Here is a 20,148-nt window from a genome sequence, read left to right as displayed (position 1 = left end):
GTGCAGTACCCCCCACCTTCCTTCTTCAACTTCTTCAAAAAACAGCCTTAGGGAAGGGGGTAAATTGGTAGAAGCTGGGGAGCAATGTTAGTAGAACAGATAGATTCCTATCGTAAGATGGTTTGGAATTGTCACTTGACAGAACACTACAGGAAAATATAGTCATCATTAATGAAGAAGCTAATGCTTACAGGGGGAGGGGCAGGGGTGAGGGGATAAAGGAAGGAAGGGGGCCTGGAGGAGAAGGCAGCAGTGGAGAAAACATCCCCAAACACTCTTGCAGGGAGGCCCGCAGCATCCCCCACACTCTGCAGGGCAATAAATCCTCAACCTCACAACAAATGCTACTTTAATAGCGGCTGCTCCTCAGACTCTGTAATTAGTTCCCTGTAAAAGGCAAGTTGCCACATTTCAGGTTCAAATAGTCTACTGTGACTCCATCTCCCTCATCCCCAAGTCTCTAACCAAGTAGAAGCAGCCCAACCAGGAAGGCTGGGGCAGCCTTCCCAGAACACTCCCTTCCACCTTCCAGTTTGTGGTCAGGAGGTCCAAAGTTATCGGGACCTCTTTAAATAGCTCTCATCACTAAACCAAAGAGATGTGCTTCATCTGGGGACAATACTGAGGCCCTATTAAATGGGGCCGAATTCACCCCAGGAATGGTGGACATGGTGGTATAGTGGCTCTGGTGTAACACCAGTCTGTCTAATAAGAATTGCCTGGAGCAAACTGACCTCAGCGAGACCATGTGAACATGTGTGGCTGTCCCGAGTCTCATCAAGCCAGTGGTCTTTAGTGCTCACTTCCCAGTCTGATGCCTCTCTCTGTACTGCCCATCAGCTATGGTGCAAACAAGTAAATTACATCCCACAAAGTGAACAGCCCTCCTAGACACCACAGGTCAGAACATAGGGCTGTGAAGAAACAAAGCCCAGGGGCCTTCCTTTGGTCTGAAAGTACAGGCGATGGCCAGAGAACCACAACATAAGGACAGCCTTCCTCCCATCAAAATCCATCCAGTGCAATCCCCAGTGGTAGGGCAGGTGGGTATCAGAGAAGCAGGACTGAGAGCGGGCAAAGCAAGCAGACACACAAGAGCAGGTACCCACGGACCTCCACGAGCTTCATCATGGGCACTGGGTTGAAGAAATGGAGCCCGGCAAATCGGTCCTGTCTGCTGGTGGCGTTGGCTATGCTTGTGATCTGCAAAGAGGAAGTGTTGCTGGCAAAGATCGTGTGTCTGTGGAGAGAAAGAGGGTGAGTACTGGAATGAGTCCCATATTTGGAAACAGTCAGGACTACTCTTGGGAGGGATGTGCAAGGCAACTGCTTACTGCTCAGGTCTGTTGTCCTGACCACTGGAAGAAGTCAGAGAAAACCCTTTTTCCAACAAGAAGCTGAATCAAGTGACCGGGTTCATTAAATTTTAAAGTGTCATATTAAGTAATTTAAAAGTTACCTATTCCAAAGGTGTATTTAATCTTTGCCAACCTTTCCTTAATTTTATGGAGCAAAATTTCTCCTCTCTACTTGTATTAGTAGTTAATATTCACAATATGAGGAAAAAAAGGAGGCAGCTACTTAACCAACCTTAGTCACAAGACAAAACTCTAAGTGATCAAAGATTAATGAAAGAAGGATGCGTCAGATACACAAAAAATTGTAAAGAAACATTTGAGTTCTCAATTAGAAACATCAGGTAAGAAACATGAATGAAGCTCTTTCCCCCTCAAGGGAAAAGCTTTACTTCTCCATTGAATGGGAACTCAAATGAAAAGAGAAGAAAACCACCTGCTCCAAAGGCAGCTTTAAAGGTTACACAGCAGAACTGGGTGAGGAAAAATACGTGTACATACAGTACATGATAAATGTAGTTCAACGTATTCTATTCTTAAAAGAGAAGCACCATCTTCTTTTGTACATATAAAATATTTTTAAAAATACATACTGACTTAAACCGAATTTAATTTTTAGGACCACAATAAAGTGGGGGGCCAAATGCACGCCAGGCAAATCTTTAAACAGTCAAGACTTCTAGGCTCTCCTACAGCGCCACCTTGTGGATGAGTATACACAACACAGCCTGATGCTAATTAGGACCAACAAGGCCTGGCCACAGTGCAGGAGGGAGAGCAGTCTCTTACTGACCATATTCCTGGGTTCCTGCTTACCAAAAAGCAGTACTGCAACCTGCTTGAAATTAGGGTCAAGTGGGAAGAGGGGCAGAAGGGACAGGAGAAGAAACAAGTAATCTGGAAAGAGGAGAGGAGAAGCCAGAGCGGGCAGGTCGCAGGCCAAGAGCCTGAGGGAAGATCCCGTTGTGTCCTTAGCTCAGGAAATGTGAAGTGCACTTCACTTTACATACACTCTAACACCCACCTTTCCCAAACAACTTCCAAGTTTGTCAATTTAAAAGCTGGGTAGAGGCGCTTTACCTTTTTAAAAAAAATGACATTTTTGAAGTTTTAAAATTCTAGTTTTCACAGTCAATCACTGGAGGAAATAGTACAACTCTTGCCTGTTATGGAAGGTAATGAGAAAAGATCCCCTACAGGAGCAATGAGTGTGGCTAACACAAACCAACAGCCTGAGCCACACCAGCAGGTGTTACAGGGCACTTGAAGGGCAACCTGCCTGCAGAAAGGGGAAAGGAAGAGGCGCTGACTGGAGGGCACATTTTGTGAAAGGATGAAGTTGCAACAGAGCTTAGGCCAAGTGTCCCCAACCTAGCGCACTCCCACCACACACTTTACCAGAAAGAAAATGTCTCCTCCCAAGGGACCCCTACGCCCCTCTCTCCCAGTTGGTGGGGCTGGCTCTGCTCCTCACAGCATCTCACATGCCCTCTTTCAACACAGACACAACAACGTGCTGACACAAATATAAAGGGTTGTCTTATCTTCCACAAAAAGTACACCTTCACAGTTTCCTTGGAACACTTGACTCTTGGACCATCTTGTTTTTCCCTTTCTGATACTCAGGTATGAGAAAAGAACCTACTTTTCTCTTAAATGTACAAATAAAAAATCAATAGCACAAGCCTAGTGATCATTAGCAAGGCCCGCAGGCCTCAGTGTGGCGAAGACAAGAGGGGGTGGTGGGGACTGTGGTGGACTGGGGAGTCCACGAGTGTCGGAAGGGGAGGGAGAGCTGGGACTCGGCTCAGCTGACTGGGGGCCTCAGCCAAGCTTTGCACCTGCGGTTCTCACACTACAGCCAGGAAGTCCTCCTGCAGGATCCAGTCATTTCCAAAGAGCTTCCATCTGGAATATTACCACTGGACACATTTTGATCTCCTGTTGTAAGATCTAACTGTAAAACATGGCAGGTAAAGTATATCTCAACCAAGCTACTTAAAATGAAAACAAGAGTGTAGAGAAGTGTGGCTGATGCCCAGGAGCAGTCACATGTGTGGTATGTAGTAGGTGCCACTACTATTTTACAGGTTACTGGGGAAACTGTTCTTAGAGAGTTAGAACTGGGATGGTCTTGGAAACTATTTACCCCAACCCCTCAACTTAAATTTCAGATAATAAAACTGAGAGTCAGAAGGCTTCATGACGGTCCATGGTCAGAGAAAAGAGGTGCAAGGTGGCCCCAGGCCCCCCACTTTCCCTATAGTCCTTCCATGACGGCAGTCAGACCTGTCATTCTCACTAGGGAAGGACCAACATTTCAATAGAGGCCACTCGGTTACACTCCTTTCCGGGGGCAGATGACTGGTTATCTTAGAGGGCTCCCTGCTGACTCCGGAGCCAACACTGCTACCGAGAGTCTTCGCTTCCTGTCAGGTGTTTCTCCAGCCCCTAAATGCCAGTGTACAGAGCACGAGCATGCAGACCAGCAGTGTGATGGATGGGTGACAGAGACAGGCCTCTTCTCTTTGTTAGAACCAGGCCATATAGCTCTGAGGGCTGACATTCCAGCATGCTGGCATGCAAGGGTCTCTCTAGCCACTGTTCACTTTCAGTTCCAACCAAGAAGGGTCAAGTACGGCCAAGCAGACAAAAGGAGAACATGAATGAGTCAGTCAGGTGTCACATTCACCAAAAGCCAAGAGTCAAGCACAAAAGAAGGCTCTAGACACTGAGGACTCGAGCTGCATATGTGAGCAAGCTTGCTGGCAGTGCATGGGTCCTGAGCCCCAGGCGCCTGCAGGCTTGACCTTCCAGGCTGCCTGTCCTCTCCCACCCTTTGCCAGAAGTCTGGCAAGAACTTAAGGCTCCTTCAAGGCTCACAAGACTGTTCCAATTTAGCACAGATAAAGCTCAAAACAGGAGAGTCCCAGAGAACTCTGTGGAGACACAGGCACCCCCTTCGCTTACAACATTCTCTCTGTACCACCTAAATGAGGGGGACATGTGTAACTACTCTGAGGTTCCTCAGCAGACACTGAAGGCCCAAGACCCAGATGCTGCAAGAGATAGAAGCCTGTCCCTGGATGGACCCTCCATTTACCATGGGAAATCCCACCCTATCTCGGGGACCAGGACAGATCAGGAGAGCTCAAGGCGCCGGAAACAAACTGGGAGTGGGGCATGGGAGCCAAGGTGAACAGCTGCGGGCTGGGGAAGGGGAAGCAGGCTTTACGTCAGAAGATGCCTTCCTGGGAGCCCGAACCTGGAAGGGAGCCCTCAGACCCAACAAGAACGTCAAGGGCCACATACTCAGCAGCAAACTTGTCCAGTCTCTGGAAGAGCTCAGTCTTCACCTTCAGGTTCTCCACAATGGCCTCCACCACCAGGTCCGTGCTGTGGACGACAGACGCCGCGTCCGTGCTGGTCGAGATGCTGCTCAGGGTCTTCCCCACAAAGTCATCCCCTGCCTATTGCAGGAGAAGGAAGGAGAATATTCACTCAGCTCACCGGAAAATGGTGGGATTTGCTGCTCAGGCAGAAGGAAAGAAGAGGGTGAGGACAGGCTCACACACTCCAGACACAACTTGAATGCAACCTGCAATTCTGCAAAACTGAACTCCCTATGTCAATGCTTAGGGACAACAGCATCTCCATGTACGTTAGACACCAAGGCAAGAATTCAGCCTGTGAACAATCCCAACTATTGGTCAACTACCATTGTCAGGAACAGGGCATAATCTCCCAAGCTTTTGCCCAGATCTGCCCCTGTTACTAAACTGTCTGTCCACAGCACCTGTATCGGCCTGCTCTATCTGTTCCCAGAGTGAGACACTGCCATGTCCTGTTCCGCGGAGCCTGTAATTTGTCCTCCCAGGAAAGGGTGAAAGCTTAGCACAGGATCATCCGTCGGTCTGGGGGCTGGTGCTGGCTAGTCCCCTCTCACAGGAGGTAGGGAAGAGCTGAGTAAGGGCAACATAGAGAGTAAGAAAGCCAAACTCAGCACTCATTCATTAAATAATAATTGCCTATCACGCACCAGCAACTGGTGTTTCAAAAACATGCCAGACACAGCCTTGCTCTCAAAGAGCTTCAGGTCCCATCTTTTCCTCCTTGTGACTCCCGGTTGCCATAAACAACCTCAGGGCAGAAATGGACAGTTCCTCTACCAATGGCCATTTGGTTTCAAGATGCAATTTGCCCACAGGGCACCCAAATGGTCATAATCAGCTGAGGCTCCCAAATCATCAGGAAAGAGCCAACTATCAGAGCTGTTCAACAGAAATATAATGTGAGATGACATTTGGCATTATAAAAAGCAAAAAAAAGGCAAATGTTTTACTGAATCTAATATATCTAAGATATTATCATTTCAAACTGCGAATTAATATTTCAAACATTTCATGTTTTATATTCTTTTTTTTTCCCATTGAGTCTTTGAAATCTGGTGTCTGTCTTACACTTTCAGCATAACTCCATTTGGACTAACTACATGTTAAGTGCTCAACAGCCACTTGTAGCCAGTGCTACTGAACTGGTCGGCACAGAGCTGGGTGAATAACGTATGTCAAGCAGACAGGCTGAAGATGACACGTCCCTCCTCAAAGCATGTCCCTGGCAGGGGTGAGAAACACCAGGAGACCAGACTCCTGGGCAATGACTCTCCAGGAGCTCAGCCCACTGGGCTCAGAGGCATTTATACTAAGGACAGGGCCGAGTCTCTGCCCAAGGGGGACAGTGTGCAGAAGTCTGCAGCATAAACAAGTGAAAAACGCAGGTTACATGTCTGGGTTCAGACTCACTGTGAAAACTAGATCCATCCCTGTCCCTCTGAGTTTTAAAAGGTGACTAGATATTAAGAAAATGCAAACCCAAAACATGAAATAATCATTTTCATACCTCCTGTAATAGCTTTAAATGGAAAAAAAAGGAAATAAAAAACAAAGGAAAATAACAAGTGTTGGCCAGGATGTAGAGTATCTGGAACCTTTGTACATTGTTGGTGGGATTGTAATATAGTGGAGCCCATATGGAAAACAGTTTGGTGATTCCTCAATAAAACCAAATGTAGGACTTCCACAGAACCCAGCAATTCTATCTCTCGATACGTAACTGAAAAATTGAAAGACGAACTTGAACATAGTATACGAATGTTCATTGCAGCATTATTCATAACAGCCAAAGGTGAAAACAACCAAGTTTCCATTGACAGATGAATGGATAAGCAAAATGTGGTGTACATATACGATGGAATATTTCAGTCATACAAAGAATGAAGTCCATGGACGAGCCTTGAAGAATTACACCAAATGAAGAAAATCAGTCAAAAAAGGACAAATATTGTATGATTTCACTTACATGAGGTCCCTAGAATAGGCAAATTCAGACAGAAAGATTAGAGGTTAACAAGTACTGGAGGGAGAAAGAAATGGGGAATTATTGTTTAATGGGCACATTTTTTTGTTTGAAAAGATGAAAAGTTTTGGAAACAACAGTGATAATTGTACAACAGTGTGAATGTAATTAAAGTCACTGAGTTAAAATGGCAAATTTTATCGTATATATATATTGTACCACAATAAAAAACATTTTTAAGGTAACTAGACACATCCCTGTGGATACCTCAGATAAAAAACAAAAACCCTAACCTGCACTCTTCTCCGCCTGTATACGGAGACGGTTTCCATTCAAGCTCCAAGGAGATTAATCTTAAGAAACTTTAACAAGTTGACAAAGATAAAGAAAAATTCACTGGGGTGACTTTTGTAGTATTGCTAATCATTTATGAAGGTCCAATGAAAAAAAGAGTCAGTAAACCAGAGCTCCCACCCTTCTGGGAGTTCCTCTGGTTCCTGTACCCCTTCTGCTGTAGACGGTGACAATGATTCACTCTGTACTGCCCTTTCTAGTCAGCATATACAACAGGCATAAGATCTTACCTAAGCAATCAAGCATTTCTACTTAAGTACATTTTTTATTGTATCATTCTCTTTTAAGCTTGCAAGTTACAAAAATTATCTTCCTGTTTCTCCCTCATCCATCCTTACAACAAAATAGATGTCATTCAATCCCAAACTCTCAGTGGGCAGAATGAACTCACTACCCACAGAAACTTTCTAAAACTCAACCTCAAATCCTACCCTACCTGTTATTTACTTCTCCTGTTTTCTAACCAGTGTCCCCTGTATGTTTAGTGACTATGATATTGGTCTAAAGTTATAGAGAAATGAGTTTTACATAAACAAACTGAAAAAGTAAGCAAAGGCCAGCACCTCCCCTCCTCAAGAATGTGAAATGGTCAAAGGACTGGTCTTGGGGACACTGATAATGAGAAATTACCTTGGGGTTTTCTGCGAACTTCTTCTTGGCTATTTTCCTAAGGCTTTCCTCAATTCCCTTTTTGGATTTTGCAAGGACGTCATCTGTCTGGTCTACCAACACTACCATGTGGCCAGTTGCTGCAGCAACCTAAAGCAAAGAGAAAAAAAAAGAAAGAAAGAAAGGAAAAAAGGAAGAAAGAAAGATTAATAATTTTGTTTAGAAAAGAAAGAAAATCTAAAAGTTAAAAAACAGTTTCATATTCCACATGAAATTTATTACCATTCTATCCCAAATGATAAGTAAACATAATAGGCCAACATTAACTAGACACACAGTTTTTGCTAAAAACACAGTTCTCTCCAGGCACTCTTCTAAACCCTTTACATGAATGACGACAAATTCTCAAAACCTGTGGTCTAAATCAAAGTTCTGAAGGCCACACTGTAACTACTTCCTGTACTACCCTGTGCAGCATGAAAGCCACTAGCAACATGTGGCTACCGAAATTAAGTAAAACTAAAAATTTAGTTCCTCTGTAAAGTCTATGATTATCTAACCACTATGCCGAACACCTAAACTTATACAAAATAATACTGAAAGTAAACTGTAATTGAAAAAATTTTTTAAGTCTACCTCCTCAGTAACCACTAGCCATGTTCTCAGTGCTCAGCAGCTGGTTCAAAGTGTCTGCGCCCGACCCACCACCCCCTCCTCTGAGCGGGAGCCTTCTGCACAGTTCTGTGCCTCAGCTCTTCTCTTCTGCAGCCCTCCAATCACCAAGAGGTATAAATGGCGCAAACAAACTCTAGTCCCCAAGGGTTAGTGACAAGACTCCCATGGGCGTAGGCCTTTGGCGATCAGCCAATTTAGGAGGGCAACCCCCCAACCCCCACTTCCCCACACCCACCCTAGCTGAATCCTGAGGGCGCATTTAGTGAAGCTGCCACAGGTTTGAATGTAACCAGCTTAGTTTAACCATAATCAGTGATAAGTCAATCCTTGGGTCATGGCAGTTTGCCCATAGTTTTGGCCAGGACTGTGGACTAGCTGGTGTGGCTAAAAATAGATCATCTGGTCACATTATAGGCAAGTGTAAAAGTGAATCAATTCAAGACCTAAGTAGAGCACATGTGGCCTGATACAGATATAAATGCCACAAGAGGCCAGACACTGAGATACCCTCCCTGGGTCTGAGAAGCCCCTGTAGAACATGGGTGTGCAGGAGAGGGGCAGGTTAGCTAGAATGAATCTGCCTGGAGATGACCCTATAAAGTACAATTGACCCTTGAACAACACGGGCTTGAACTACACAGGTCAAACTGATATGTGGATTTTTTTCAATAAATACTGCAAATGTATTTTCTCTTCCTTATGATTTCCTTAACATTTTATCTTATTTATTACAAGAATATAGTACATACTACATCTAACATACAAAATGTGTAAATTGATTAAGTTCTTGGTAAGGCTGCCAGTCAACAGTGAGCTGTTAGTAGTTAAGTTTTGGGGGACTTGAAAGTTATATGTGGATCTTTGACTATGCCAGAGGTCAGGGCCTCTAACTCCCACACTGTTCAAAGGTCAACTGTATGTAATTCTAAACTGTAGGAGTCCCCCTGGGAATATCGAGATTTGGAGCCCAGCGCAGGCCAGGTGAAGGAAACGAAGCCTGTAAGACCTGACCGGAAAACCAGGAAAGCTGGGTGCATATGTGCCTTGATGCCATAGCCAGTGGGCCCCGGCAGCAATCGGGCCATGAGAAAATGCTTTATGTCCTTTGAAGCTTGCCCTGTTCTTTTGCCTTGATCGCTTTATGGTACCAGCAGCAGAGGTTTTAACTTTAACTCAATATGAACTTACCCTCCCTATTTTATGGCCATCTGAAGTCTTTGTGTCCAACACATCCTGGTCTGAGGGAGATCTCAACGTCCCTTCAATTGTTATCCCTGAACAATTTCTGTTTTCTGTAATCAGCACTGTTTAACATTGATTGATGAGCTTTACACGTGCGTGCATGCTGTATGCCCTTAAGCTCACGGCACTCAATAAAAGACCTTGGAGGAAGGCAATCGAGGCATTTGTCTCAGACATTTGCAGGCCTTCTTTCCTGTAACACAAGCTGCCTGGGAAGTCTTCATTTCATCTGAGACACCAGGGGATCTCTGCCGGTCAGTGGTCCCTGACACTGTAAGGAGCAAGGTAACTGGTGACTTTCAAACCAATAGAAAGTAATTAGCAGCAGAGGACAAATGTAATTAAATCTTGAATCAGGGGGTCTCTGAGCCAGAGTTAACAAAATGAGCACACTTACAAGTCAGGAAGGGGCATTCCGCTGCAGCTCAGCACAAATGTTTCTGAGGACCAAGCATATCTGAGATCAATGAGCGGGGTGGGAGATATTCATAACCAAAATCTGGGAAATGGGAAAATGTGCTAGACAGCCCAGCAAACAAGACAGGGAAATTTCAAAGAGCTGGAGACAGACCTATAACCAGATCACCCTGAGTTAATTATCACCCTCAGTTAATTTAGTTAATCGTGTTAGATTGTAACTCTGGAGTATCCAGTATGGAAAAATGGAGAAGGAGAAGAAGGGGGAGAGGGGAAGGTGGTAGTTTACTCGCGTTAGGATAAAAACAGCTAGCTCCATTTTGTTGGCGCCCATGCCCCTGGCTGGCTATATGCCTGACTCTGCAGACTAGTGAATTATTGCCTCGCTTTGCTGCTGAAGTCCTGTGTCCCTGTGTTTTATTGTGAGCATTTTTCTCAGAACACTAAACCACTGTTACATGTGAGATTTGTGAAACCAGGCAACTAAAACTCAAAGAAAGAAAAAGAGAAACAGAAGAGCAAAACTCAGAAGCAAAGAGGTTCAAATCTCAAAGACAGATTTCCAAAGAATACCTTTAAAAATAGTAAGACAGGTTTTAAATGGAAGTTAATCACACTCCCCACCACTCCAGCCCTTCTCCCCAGAAAGCTGTAAGTCTGTGACTGCAGGGCCCGGAGACAAAATGTCCAATGCCTCAAAGCCCACTAGGACCCAAGGAAAGGAAACTGCCAGGACCAGACACTCTGATAACCCCAGCAGGGCAAGGCGGGGAAGCAGGAATAAGTCATCTTGATGAAATGACAGAGGTAGGCAGTTCAGTTGCCCTATGGGCAGAAACTCAGGCTGCAGGCGGGCAGGCAGCACCATCAAAGTAAAACCATGTCCAGAAAGCAAAATACACATCAATCTAGACCACAGTCCTCCCTAAGTAATAACAGACGAAGGCCCATCTAGCCAACACTTCAACCACTGGACACAAACGTGAACATCCAATTCAATAAATTCAAAGTAAAAAGAGCAATTTTAAAAACTGTGCCAAAAAGCCAATATAGCAGGCCTGAGACTGTTTACGCCCTCGGCTGGCACGTGCAGAATCAGATTTGGGGAGGGATGCCAACCGCGCGTTGGTAAGCATGGCTTGCTGCACCTGGACTCTGCAACGTGGTTCATGCTGAATGCCTGCTTTCCTTCTGGGAGCCAGCAGTTTTGGTCCTTGCCGGGCAGAGGATGCCCATGTGAGCAGCTCCAGTAAAAGCCCAGGGCTCTGGGTGTCTGTGAGTGTCCCTGGTAGACAACACTTCACACTGGCTGTCACAGCCTGCTGCTGGAGGAATTAAGTGTGTCCTGTGTGACTCCACTGGAAGCTTGAGCCTGGTCGCCTCCAGACTTTATCCCATGTGCCTTTTCCCTTTGCTGATTGTGCTCTGTATCCTTCTGCTGTAACAAGTTATAGCTGTAAGTATGACAACAGTCTTCCCTGGGTCTCCAGTATCCACGAGGGGGCTGGTTCCAGGACCCCCTGTGGCTACTAAAATCCACAGATGCTCAAGTCCCTTATATATAATGATGTAGCATTTGCATAGAACCTACGCACATCCTCCAGTATACTTTAAATGGTTTCTAGATTACTTATAATACCTAATAAATGTAAATGCTATATAAATAGTTGTTATATTGTATTGTTTAGGGATCAATTTTCCAGGATTTTGTTTCTGAACATTTTTGATCTGCAGTTGGTTAAATCCGCAGATGTGCAACCAGCAGATATAGAGGGTGGACTTAATAGGCTGCGTCCTGTCAGCCCTTTTAGTTAATCACCTCACCTGGGGTGGGGGTGGGGTGTTGGTGGGGAACCCTGACACAGAAACTAAGATCAGCACCCCTGGGGAGCAACAGCTCAAAGGAGATGAGGTGACCAACTGTATATCCTCTGATGCAAAGCTGGGCAAGCAGGGGTGCTGTCTTGGAAACCTCCCACTTTTGCTTTGGTTCCTGTGTGCTGACAAGTCCCCACGGGATGACACAAGTGATTTTCACTTTATTCCTTTTAACCTCTGACCTAGGTCATCCTTGCTAGGCCAGACATAATTCCTCATGTTCCTAACTGCTAGGTCCCAACCCACTTTTCCCCACTTTACCTCCAGCAGGCATGACTCAGGCTTTTGTGCTCCTCAAGGTATTGGGGCATAGCAGGGGAATTCAAGTACATTTGGCACAAGACGGAGCCAAAGCTGAAGGAAATGGAGGGGGAGAAAGGAGGAAGAGGGCAGTGTCTTTTTACTTAGATTTTGTAATTTCACTTAGGAAATATGGAAAACAAACAAACAATGTAAGGTTCTACACATGGCCTGTCAAATAAAATAAAAACCCCCATGGTAAGAAATCCTATCAAGCAGCATATCTCAGAAGGCTGGACAAGAGAAGTACACCTAGAATGGGCCAACTTCCCAAAGAATAAAGAATTAACCTTAAAGAGGGAAGTGGGCCATGGCCAGTGTGGCTCAGTTGGCTGGAGCATCGATTTCTGGTCAGGGTATTACATAGTGGGGGTCTCCAAAAATCCCCAGAACCTGTGGGTTGTGGGACAGGGGAAAAGGGAACAGCTTTTAAGGTGCCTTTGCATGACCATGGCTAGTGGCTTAGTTTCTCAGTTATGCAAGTGGTTTGGTTCTTCCAAGGCCCCAAAAAGAAGGGAGGCATTTTGACCATGGAATGGTGCGGAAAGAGCATACAGAGCCTGTGCAAGGTTCTGTGAATGGTCTGAACTGGTTTCCACACCCACTGCGTCAGAGGACGTAGTCAGGGGTTTAAAAATAGGCAGAAGGCATTTTAGCTAGGATCTCCATGTGGTTTCTAGAAGAGGAGAGGAGATCGACTCGGTTTTCAAGGCGGGAAAAGGAGAACTCCATGCGGCTTTGACAGGAAAGGGAGAACTCCATGAGGCCTACAAGGAGGCTGGGAACTCCGCGTGGTTCTGCAGTAAGAGCTGGAGGGCACCGCAACACAGGCAAAACCGCCCCAATCAGGATCAAATGCTTGGGAGCTGCTGGTAAAACTGAACTGTGTCTGGGAAGTAGGAAGACTGTATCTCTGACTTTTCTAAAACTAGCCTGGTTTGGCAAGGAGAGGCAGAACTATGTGTTTGTGGGTGTTCTAAAGACAATAAGACTTAACGGCAGAAATCCACAAATAAACTAAATCTGTATAACTATTAAATAAACAATTCTTTTTCTTTTTACTAAACTCTGGTATTGAGAGTTATGCTTCTGCCAGCGGGCAATCGGCCCCCTAATAACCGGACAGCCCGTGGGTTGTCTCAATCGGGCAGCCCGTGTGTTCTGTTACAAGGGCACATACCTAGATTGTGGGTTTGATCCCCAGCCTGAGTGTGTACAGGAGGCAACTGATTGATATTTCTCTCTCCCCCTTCCTCTCTAAAATGCAATGGAAAAAAAAAAAAGTCCTTGGGTAAGAATTTTAAAAAAGAGAGTGTGGTGGAATAAGCAAGGACGGTGATATCGCACCTTTCTTCTAGAAAGCCACTCTCAAAGTTATTATCATCCTGTTTGATTGTGATAGTCACAGGGCACATTTTGTTGTTGTAGCTGCTGCAAATAAGCCATAATGCTATCCTTATGGTTACTGTTTTTAAAACTACAAGCAGAACCAAACCTAGAGAGGAAGCACCCTCAAATATTCAAGTAAACCAACAGCCATGCAAATTATAAAAACAATAAAATTCAATGGACAAAAAGCATTTCAGCCCAAAGGCTAACTTTCCCCTCCTATCCAAAGTCTCTGATAGAGTGCCCCCACTTCCCCACAAGAAGACTGGGCTATTCAGTCACTACCTGGCTTTTATCCTGGGTGAATAAACACACTACGGACAACACACACATGTAGACACTAATGAAAAAAACAACTATTAATTCAAGGTAATATTCAAGAGAGCAAAATGCACATGTCAGGTGACCACGTGAAAGTGATGGAGTGTGTAAAACATTATTTTCCCATCTCACCCAGAAGAGGTGTATGCAGGGGCCAAACCTAACAGAGAGGAAGACAACAGATTTTCCTTCCCAGTGTGTCAGTGACCACACTCGTGTTCTGCAAAATGTCCCTTGGCCGTACAGCACTACAGTGCTTCACCGCTCTGAAAGAAGCTGCTCATGTGAGAACCACCAATCACTGGAGCATTTTCTACAATTTTATACTCTCCAAAAATGTCTAAACTGGTATTTCTGGTTTAGTGAGGAGGCAATACTTGTATGCTCTAAATGGTATTCCTGGCAGGGATTTTTTTTTTTTTTGTAATCACTTTCTACTTTAGCTTTTCTTTCCTTGGTTAATTCACAGAGCTTCAGGAAAATACAAAGGAAATCTTATGGTGTACCATGTCATCCCAAGACACAGAAAAAGGACATCCCTTTTTCAACCCAATGTGGATACGGCTGATCTGAATGGAGAAAATAAAGCTCATAAAGAGAAGTAGGAAAGGCAGAAGAGAGTATAGGGGGGATAAATGGTAATGGAAGGAGATTGTCTTGGAGTAGTGAACACACAATTCAATATATAAAGATGATGTATGTATTATAGAACTGTATACCTTAAACCTATCCAGTTCTATTAATCAATGTTACCCCAATAAACTCAAAAAAAAAATTTAAGAAAAGAAGACATTTCAACTCTTCTTGAAAGATCTGCCATTTTATAGTGAAACTCTGTGGTGCAGGCCAAAATTTATTGCAAAGCAATACACCACCATTACAGCATAACTCCACGTAATTTCAAGTTATGGCAGCATTTTCATTCTACCCACCTGCAGAGAGCAACACAATGTAATGCTCAAGTTCCTCGCAATCATTTCTTGCAGGCATACCCCAGGGACACAAGGTTGGCAACATCCCGAGAGCAACTTCATCCTTGCAAACCCCAGTGCCTGGACTACACAGTGAGCACTCAATTCATAGTTGTTGAATGAATCAATGATGGATGAAGCACATCTAGATCACTGCCTAATACATATGTGTTGCTTAAAATATCCATAGGATTATGGGGTCCAATGTTCTTTGATTGTATTAAGCTAATCCAAATAGGGTTGGTATTTCTCTCAACTGGTATGTCTAAAAGGCCTACCACGGAGATGGATTCAGGATGCAAGTAGTCTTTCCCTTCCCCTGACACAATCCATGTCAGACCTGACAGCTGTGTGACTAGCTGAGGCAGCTTTAAGCATGGCTAGGCAGCCACAGGCCACTTAAAGGCCATCTCATTTCTTCCTGAATTATTAATACACTTGTCTTATTCCTCCCTGAGAGCTATAGAAGCAACAGTCTCTAACTACCTTCAATTAACAGGAAGAACATAAGCCTTTAAAAAGAAAAAAGTCAAATGCAACAAAAATAAGAGGTGTCATGTACTGAGCACCTACTGTGGGCCAGGCATATACTCATATTCCAAGAGTATTTGGGATCAATCCAACAATCCTGTTGAAGAAGATATCATCCCTATTTTGCAAAAGAATTAGAAAGGTGGGGTCACTCAGCTGTGAGGGTGTGAACCCTGGTGCCAAGACTGCCTGGCTCCAGAACTTGTCCTCTTTTAACCTAGTTAGAGGAGGACAAGGAATGCTACCTTATTTGCTGAGACAACCAAATTTCAACATACAATTATAATAAAACGCTATCTTACAGAAATTTCATGTTACTTTTTTGTATTTTCTCTTCCTCTGCCTTACTTAGCAACTATGATAGACTTGGTGATAATAACAATAACAATTCCTCCTAAATTACTGCATGTTAGTTCTTTTCCAAACCAAAATCTTTACTACACCTTCACAGTCCTTATGAAACTGTCATCACATTCTATTTTATAGATGAGGAAACTGGGCCTTGAAGAGGTTAAATAACATTTTCAAAATCCCACGGCTGGTAACAACATAAATAGCGCTCAGTTCAATCAAATCACAGTCCTATCCACAGCAAAAATGACTTGACAAAGAACAGACAAATGGCAGTTTCATTGTGTGCATTAAAATACTCAAAGGCACCCTAAACACCCCTGGCTCTAGGACAGGGCCTCTCAAACTCCTGCAGCATCAACACCACCTGGGAACTTGTTAGAAATGCACATTTTCAGACTCCACCCTAAACCCAGTGAATCAAACTCTGGGCTGGGACTCCCGGTGATTCTGATGCTCTAAGATCTGTGCTCAAATCTGGCTGCAGATTAGAACAAGCAGGGGAATATTTAAACTGACCACCACCTGGCCCCACCTGCAGATATTCTGATTCCTAGGTTTGGGGTGGCACATACACACTGGCATTTTTAAAACATCCTCAGGTGATTCTGATGTGCAGCCCATGTGCCGAAGCAGCGCTCCATAATAAAGACTCAGCCCAGATCCCTGTCCCTGTTCCCACTCACCCTAGGCACATCTGGGTTGCCAACCATCTCCTCAACCCACTGAGAGGCCATCAAATTTCAGTCCTTAAACAAGTTAGATCCAATGTCATCCTGTTGCTCTTTCCCCAAGAGACAGCTCCAGACCTTATTCAGAAGACACTATCCAGGAGACTCCCCTCTTCTTAGCTATCCCCATATTCCCCAAGGAAAGGTCAGGCTCAGTCAGGCTACCCTTCTGCCTGGGACTCTTGAACATCAGGGTCTTGCTACTGCTCTCCTAAACACCTTGCTTCTGAATTCCCAAAGGCCAGGCCCTGCTCTTCTTTCCCCAATTATGTTCCAGTCCCTTGCAATGGCTCTCTCCTAGCCTTGATCTCTGGCCATATTTGCACCTATCTTGCTACACTGACCTTGGATTGTCAGCTGCTGGCTCCTGGCTCACATCCACCATCCCGTCCTCAAGCTAACCACTCTGTCCATTTCCACAGGCCACAATGCTGGCAGAAATCCTGATCCCCCTAGAGAAAAAAAATCCCTTAAAAAGCCCATGGAAGTTTGCTATCCCTAGTTGAGAGTATTCCCCGTGTGCCAGATACCAGACCTATCTATCTATTATCTCACTTATTTTAATTGATTAACCAACTGCCCAAGTGTCAAATGCCGATTTTAAAGAAGTATCACTTTAAAGTTCTGCAGCTTGTTCTCTTACAGATAATTATGATTATAAAATCTGCAATAGATAAGCATGTAAGATTATTTTTGACATTTGGAACATTCAGAAAACTCATTCCAGTTACCACTACGCCTATAGCTAATTATTCATCCAAAGAAGGACCCACGGAAGACTGTGCCAACCACTGTGAGGCTCAGTTCCGTGGCATTCACAGCTCCTACACAGAGTGCCAGCAACGGCTCCGTTCTTCCTCCACTTTTCTTCCTTCCACCTACAGCACAATGTTTTTGGAGGAGGAGCTGTGGCTTCATTTGGCACAGCTAATACTCTGAACATAAAAGTACATGCTGGCATTGATGTCTCAGATCTCACTAGTGATAAAATAACCATTCATATCATCCAGAATACTACTTGTATGCTTAACATTTTAGGATTATCAATGAAAAATAAAATACATCATTTAAAAACTTAGAAATTCTGGGTCCTCAAAATAAGCTTAAAGACCCTAGTTTAAAAACCACTGATCTCATCTAACCTTTATTGTAACCATAACATTAAATGTTAAGAAACAAAGTATGTCCGCTGAGTTACAGTATCAAAAACACTGAAAATGAAAGTGTTATTAGCACTTAGTTTAACACTCCTCTTTCAGTCCCACGTAACTCCCCAGTGTAGGGGCTCATTACTTTCACAAGCAATAGCCTCCCAACTCGGCTTCCAGTCTTCAAGTTCACCACTCCTAACTCTTAACAAATGTGTGGTTCCTCTTCTTAAAGTACACGTCAGTCTCCACAGTTCCCATTCCTTCCTCCACTACATACCCGGGTCTCAAAGGTTAAAACTCTTGACTCTGAAGGCTGTCCTACACAAGTTCCTTCAGCTTCTTCTTTTTGACCTTAAAATCTCTTCTCCCTTTCTTCATTCTTTTCTTGTAAGAATTATCCCTAACAACTCCTGAGGCCAACCTCACTCCTATGAAAGATCATGGTGGTTCATGGGTATAGGCTTACTGCTCCTGAATAAAATCAGGAGTCCTTCAAGTGCTTAGATCTTTTCTTGGCTTTTGGCTACACACTGGTTTAAAGGCTAAGAACAGAACAAGAAGTACTGCTGAACCCGGAAAAGCCGGTGTTGTGCTGCCTGTCACCTACCAGACCCAATAAGTAGACACAGGGATTGAATCTTTATGGGCACTTTATTCAGATGGTCGGGGATCTGAGAAGACAGCAGGTTTGTACCCTGGCAGACTGTCTTAAATTCCATTATAAATGGACCCTTTTGGTAAGGAGAAGAAAAGTATAAGAAAGGGGTTTGGAATTCAGGGAAAAAGTTAATCAGATAAAAGCTGCAGCATTCTTTCATCTGTGTCCTGGGCGGTGGTCTTTGTGTCCTGGGAGGTGGTCACCTCACCCTGGAGCACAATGGCTCAGATACCATCCTGATTGCTTGCCGTCCTCCTGAGGCACAGAGGTGGAACTGCTTATGGTCTCCTGGAGTCAGGTGGGCCATACCTCCAGTTCCTGAAACAATAGCTTTTAACATACATTGCTTACTAAGCTTATTAGCTGTTACCCGAAACTGAAGTTTTCCAATATTTGAGTCCCCCATCACTGCTTTTCCTGGAAGCCAAGTAATTGTATTCGGGTATACAAACAACCTGGACAATGGGAAAGCCTTCGAACAGTCTGGGTGAAAATGCAGATTATTAGAAAATGCTTTTCGCCATGTGACCAAAGGTCACTAATAAAAAACTTGGCTTCTCAGAGGTGAGCACTGTGATCTTCTATCCCAACACTGGTACTCCTCTGGGGATGGAGGGAAACTCCCATTTATAGAGTTCCATGCTGGGTCCCTTGCAATATCCATTCCTTCACTGACTGCCTCCTATTGATTGAACACCCGTGCCGTGCCTATTCCAGGCCCTGGGATACGGTGGTGAACCAAAGCGCCGGCTCTCAGAGAGCTTCCACATTGGATCTTCATGTAGCCTTTCGGGGAGGCACTGTCAGAACAGACAGTCTGGATGTGAATGGACTTGAAGCTCGGGCTGCCTGCACCCAGACTCCTGTGCTGGCTTTTCCTGACCCCCAAAAGGCATGGTCAGGTCTGAAGGAACAGTCTGAGACAGTTCTGAGCAGGGGAAGGGCCGGCCTCTGGAGCTTTTCTGCTGCCTGTGAGATAGGAACTGCTCCTTAACCTCTGCAGGCTGTCTTGTCCATAAAAATGGGGAAGAGAGCTGTTGGGAGAATTAAGGGAGTTAACACTTGTTAAATACCCAGAAAAGTGCTATTTTTATTCTAAGCAGTTCCCTTCCTCATTCTGAGAGGGTCTGAGGCCTAATATTGGCTCCAGGCACAGCCTTCTAAAATAAATTATTTTATTTTGCTTTTGTGCTTACACCTTCTGATCCCAAGACTTCACTTTCAGGTTTTCCCTTCTGTGTCCTTCCATTTTTGCAAAAAGGCTGGGATCTCTCTTCATTTAAAAAGGAAAGTAAGAAGGGAGATGGGGGGACAAATAGCCTCAGCCACCTGGAGCTGGCCTTCACTTTGCCACCACAGGAACTTCACTTGCTGGGTGGCACAATGGTATGTGGAGCACAAGTTCCAGAACCGGCCTTCTTAGGTTTAAACCCAGGCTTAGCCACTTACTATATGACTCTGGGAAAGTGATGCAGCCTCTCTACCTGTGGTTTCCTGATCTGTAATAAGAGTTAATAACAGTACCCACCTCACAGGTTTGTTGTGAGGATTAAAGAAGTTAATGGATTAAAGTGCTCAGACCAATGCCAGGCACATAGAAAGTGCACAGTGCCTGTTAGGTGATGCTCTTGTCACTACATTAGGCGCTTCCACTTTCTCCCGAGTCATGCAATTCATACACCCTAACAGCATGGTTCATTTCTCCACCACCACTGCAGGATGAAATCACAGGTAACTTACAACCGTCTTCTTATTGCTAACACCAAGGCCCATTCTTTGGCTCCATCTTGCGGATCTGCACACTGCCAACCAGGGCTTCCTTCTGAAAGGCTTTCAATACCTTATCTCTATTTCTTATTT

At 44.5% G+C, this 20,148-nt stretch overlaps 1 protein-coding gene across 1 annotated transcript in view; it reads right to left on the bottom strand.

The window, feature by feature from the left end:
• Positions 1–20,148, bottom strand: part of HADH (hydroxyacyl-CoA dehydrogenase) — a 47,139-nt gene that overhangs the window by 12,894 nt on the left and 14,097 nt on the right. Inside the window, exons 2-4 of the mRNA XM_090266395.1 lie at positions 7,695–7,823; positions 4,668–4,825; positions 1,114–1,240 (exon numbers count right to left, since the gene is read on the bottom strand). Of these exons, the coding sequence (XP_090122521.1) occupies positions 1,114–1,240; positions 4,668–4,825; positions 7,695–7,823 (414 nt within the window). The remainder of the gene's footprint in view (positions 1–1,113; positions 1,241–4,667; positions 4,826–7,694; positions 7,824–20,148) is intronic.

Source organism: Furipterus horrens, unplaced genomic scaffold (assembly GCF_987537825.1).
Source record: "Furipterus horrens unplaced genomic scaffold, mFurHor1.1.pri manual_scaffold_2, whole genome shotgun sequence".
Taxonomy (NCBI): Eukaryota; Metazoa; Chordata; class Mammalia; order Chiroptera; family Furipteridae; genus Furipterus; species Furipterus horrens.
The sequence above is the reverse complement of the archived record's forward strand: the minus strand, read 5'-3'. Positions and strand labels throughout refer to the sequence as shown.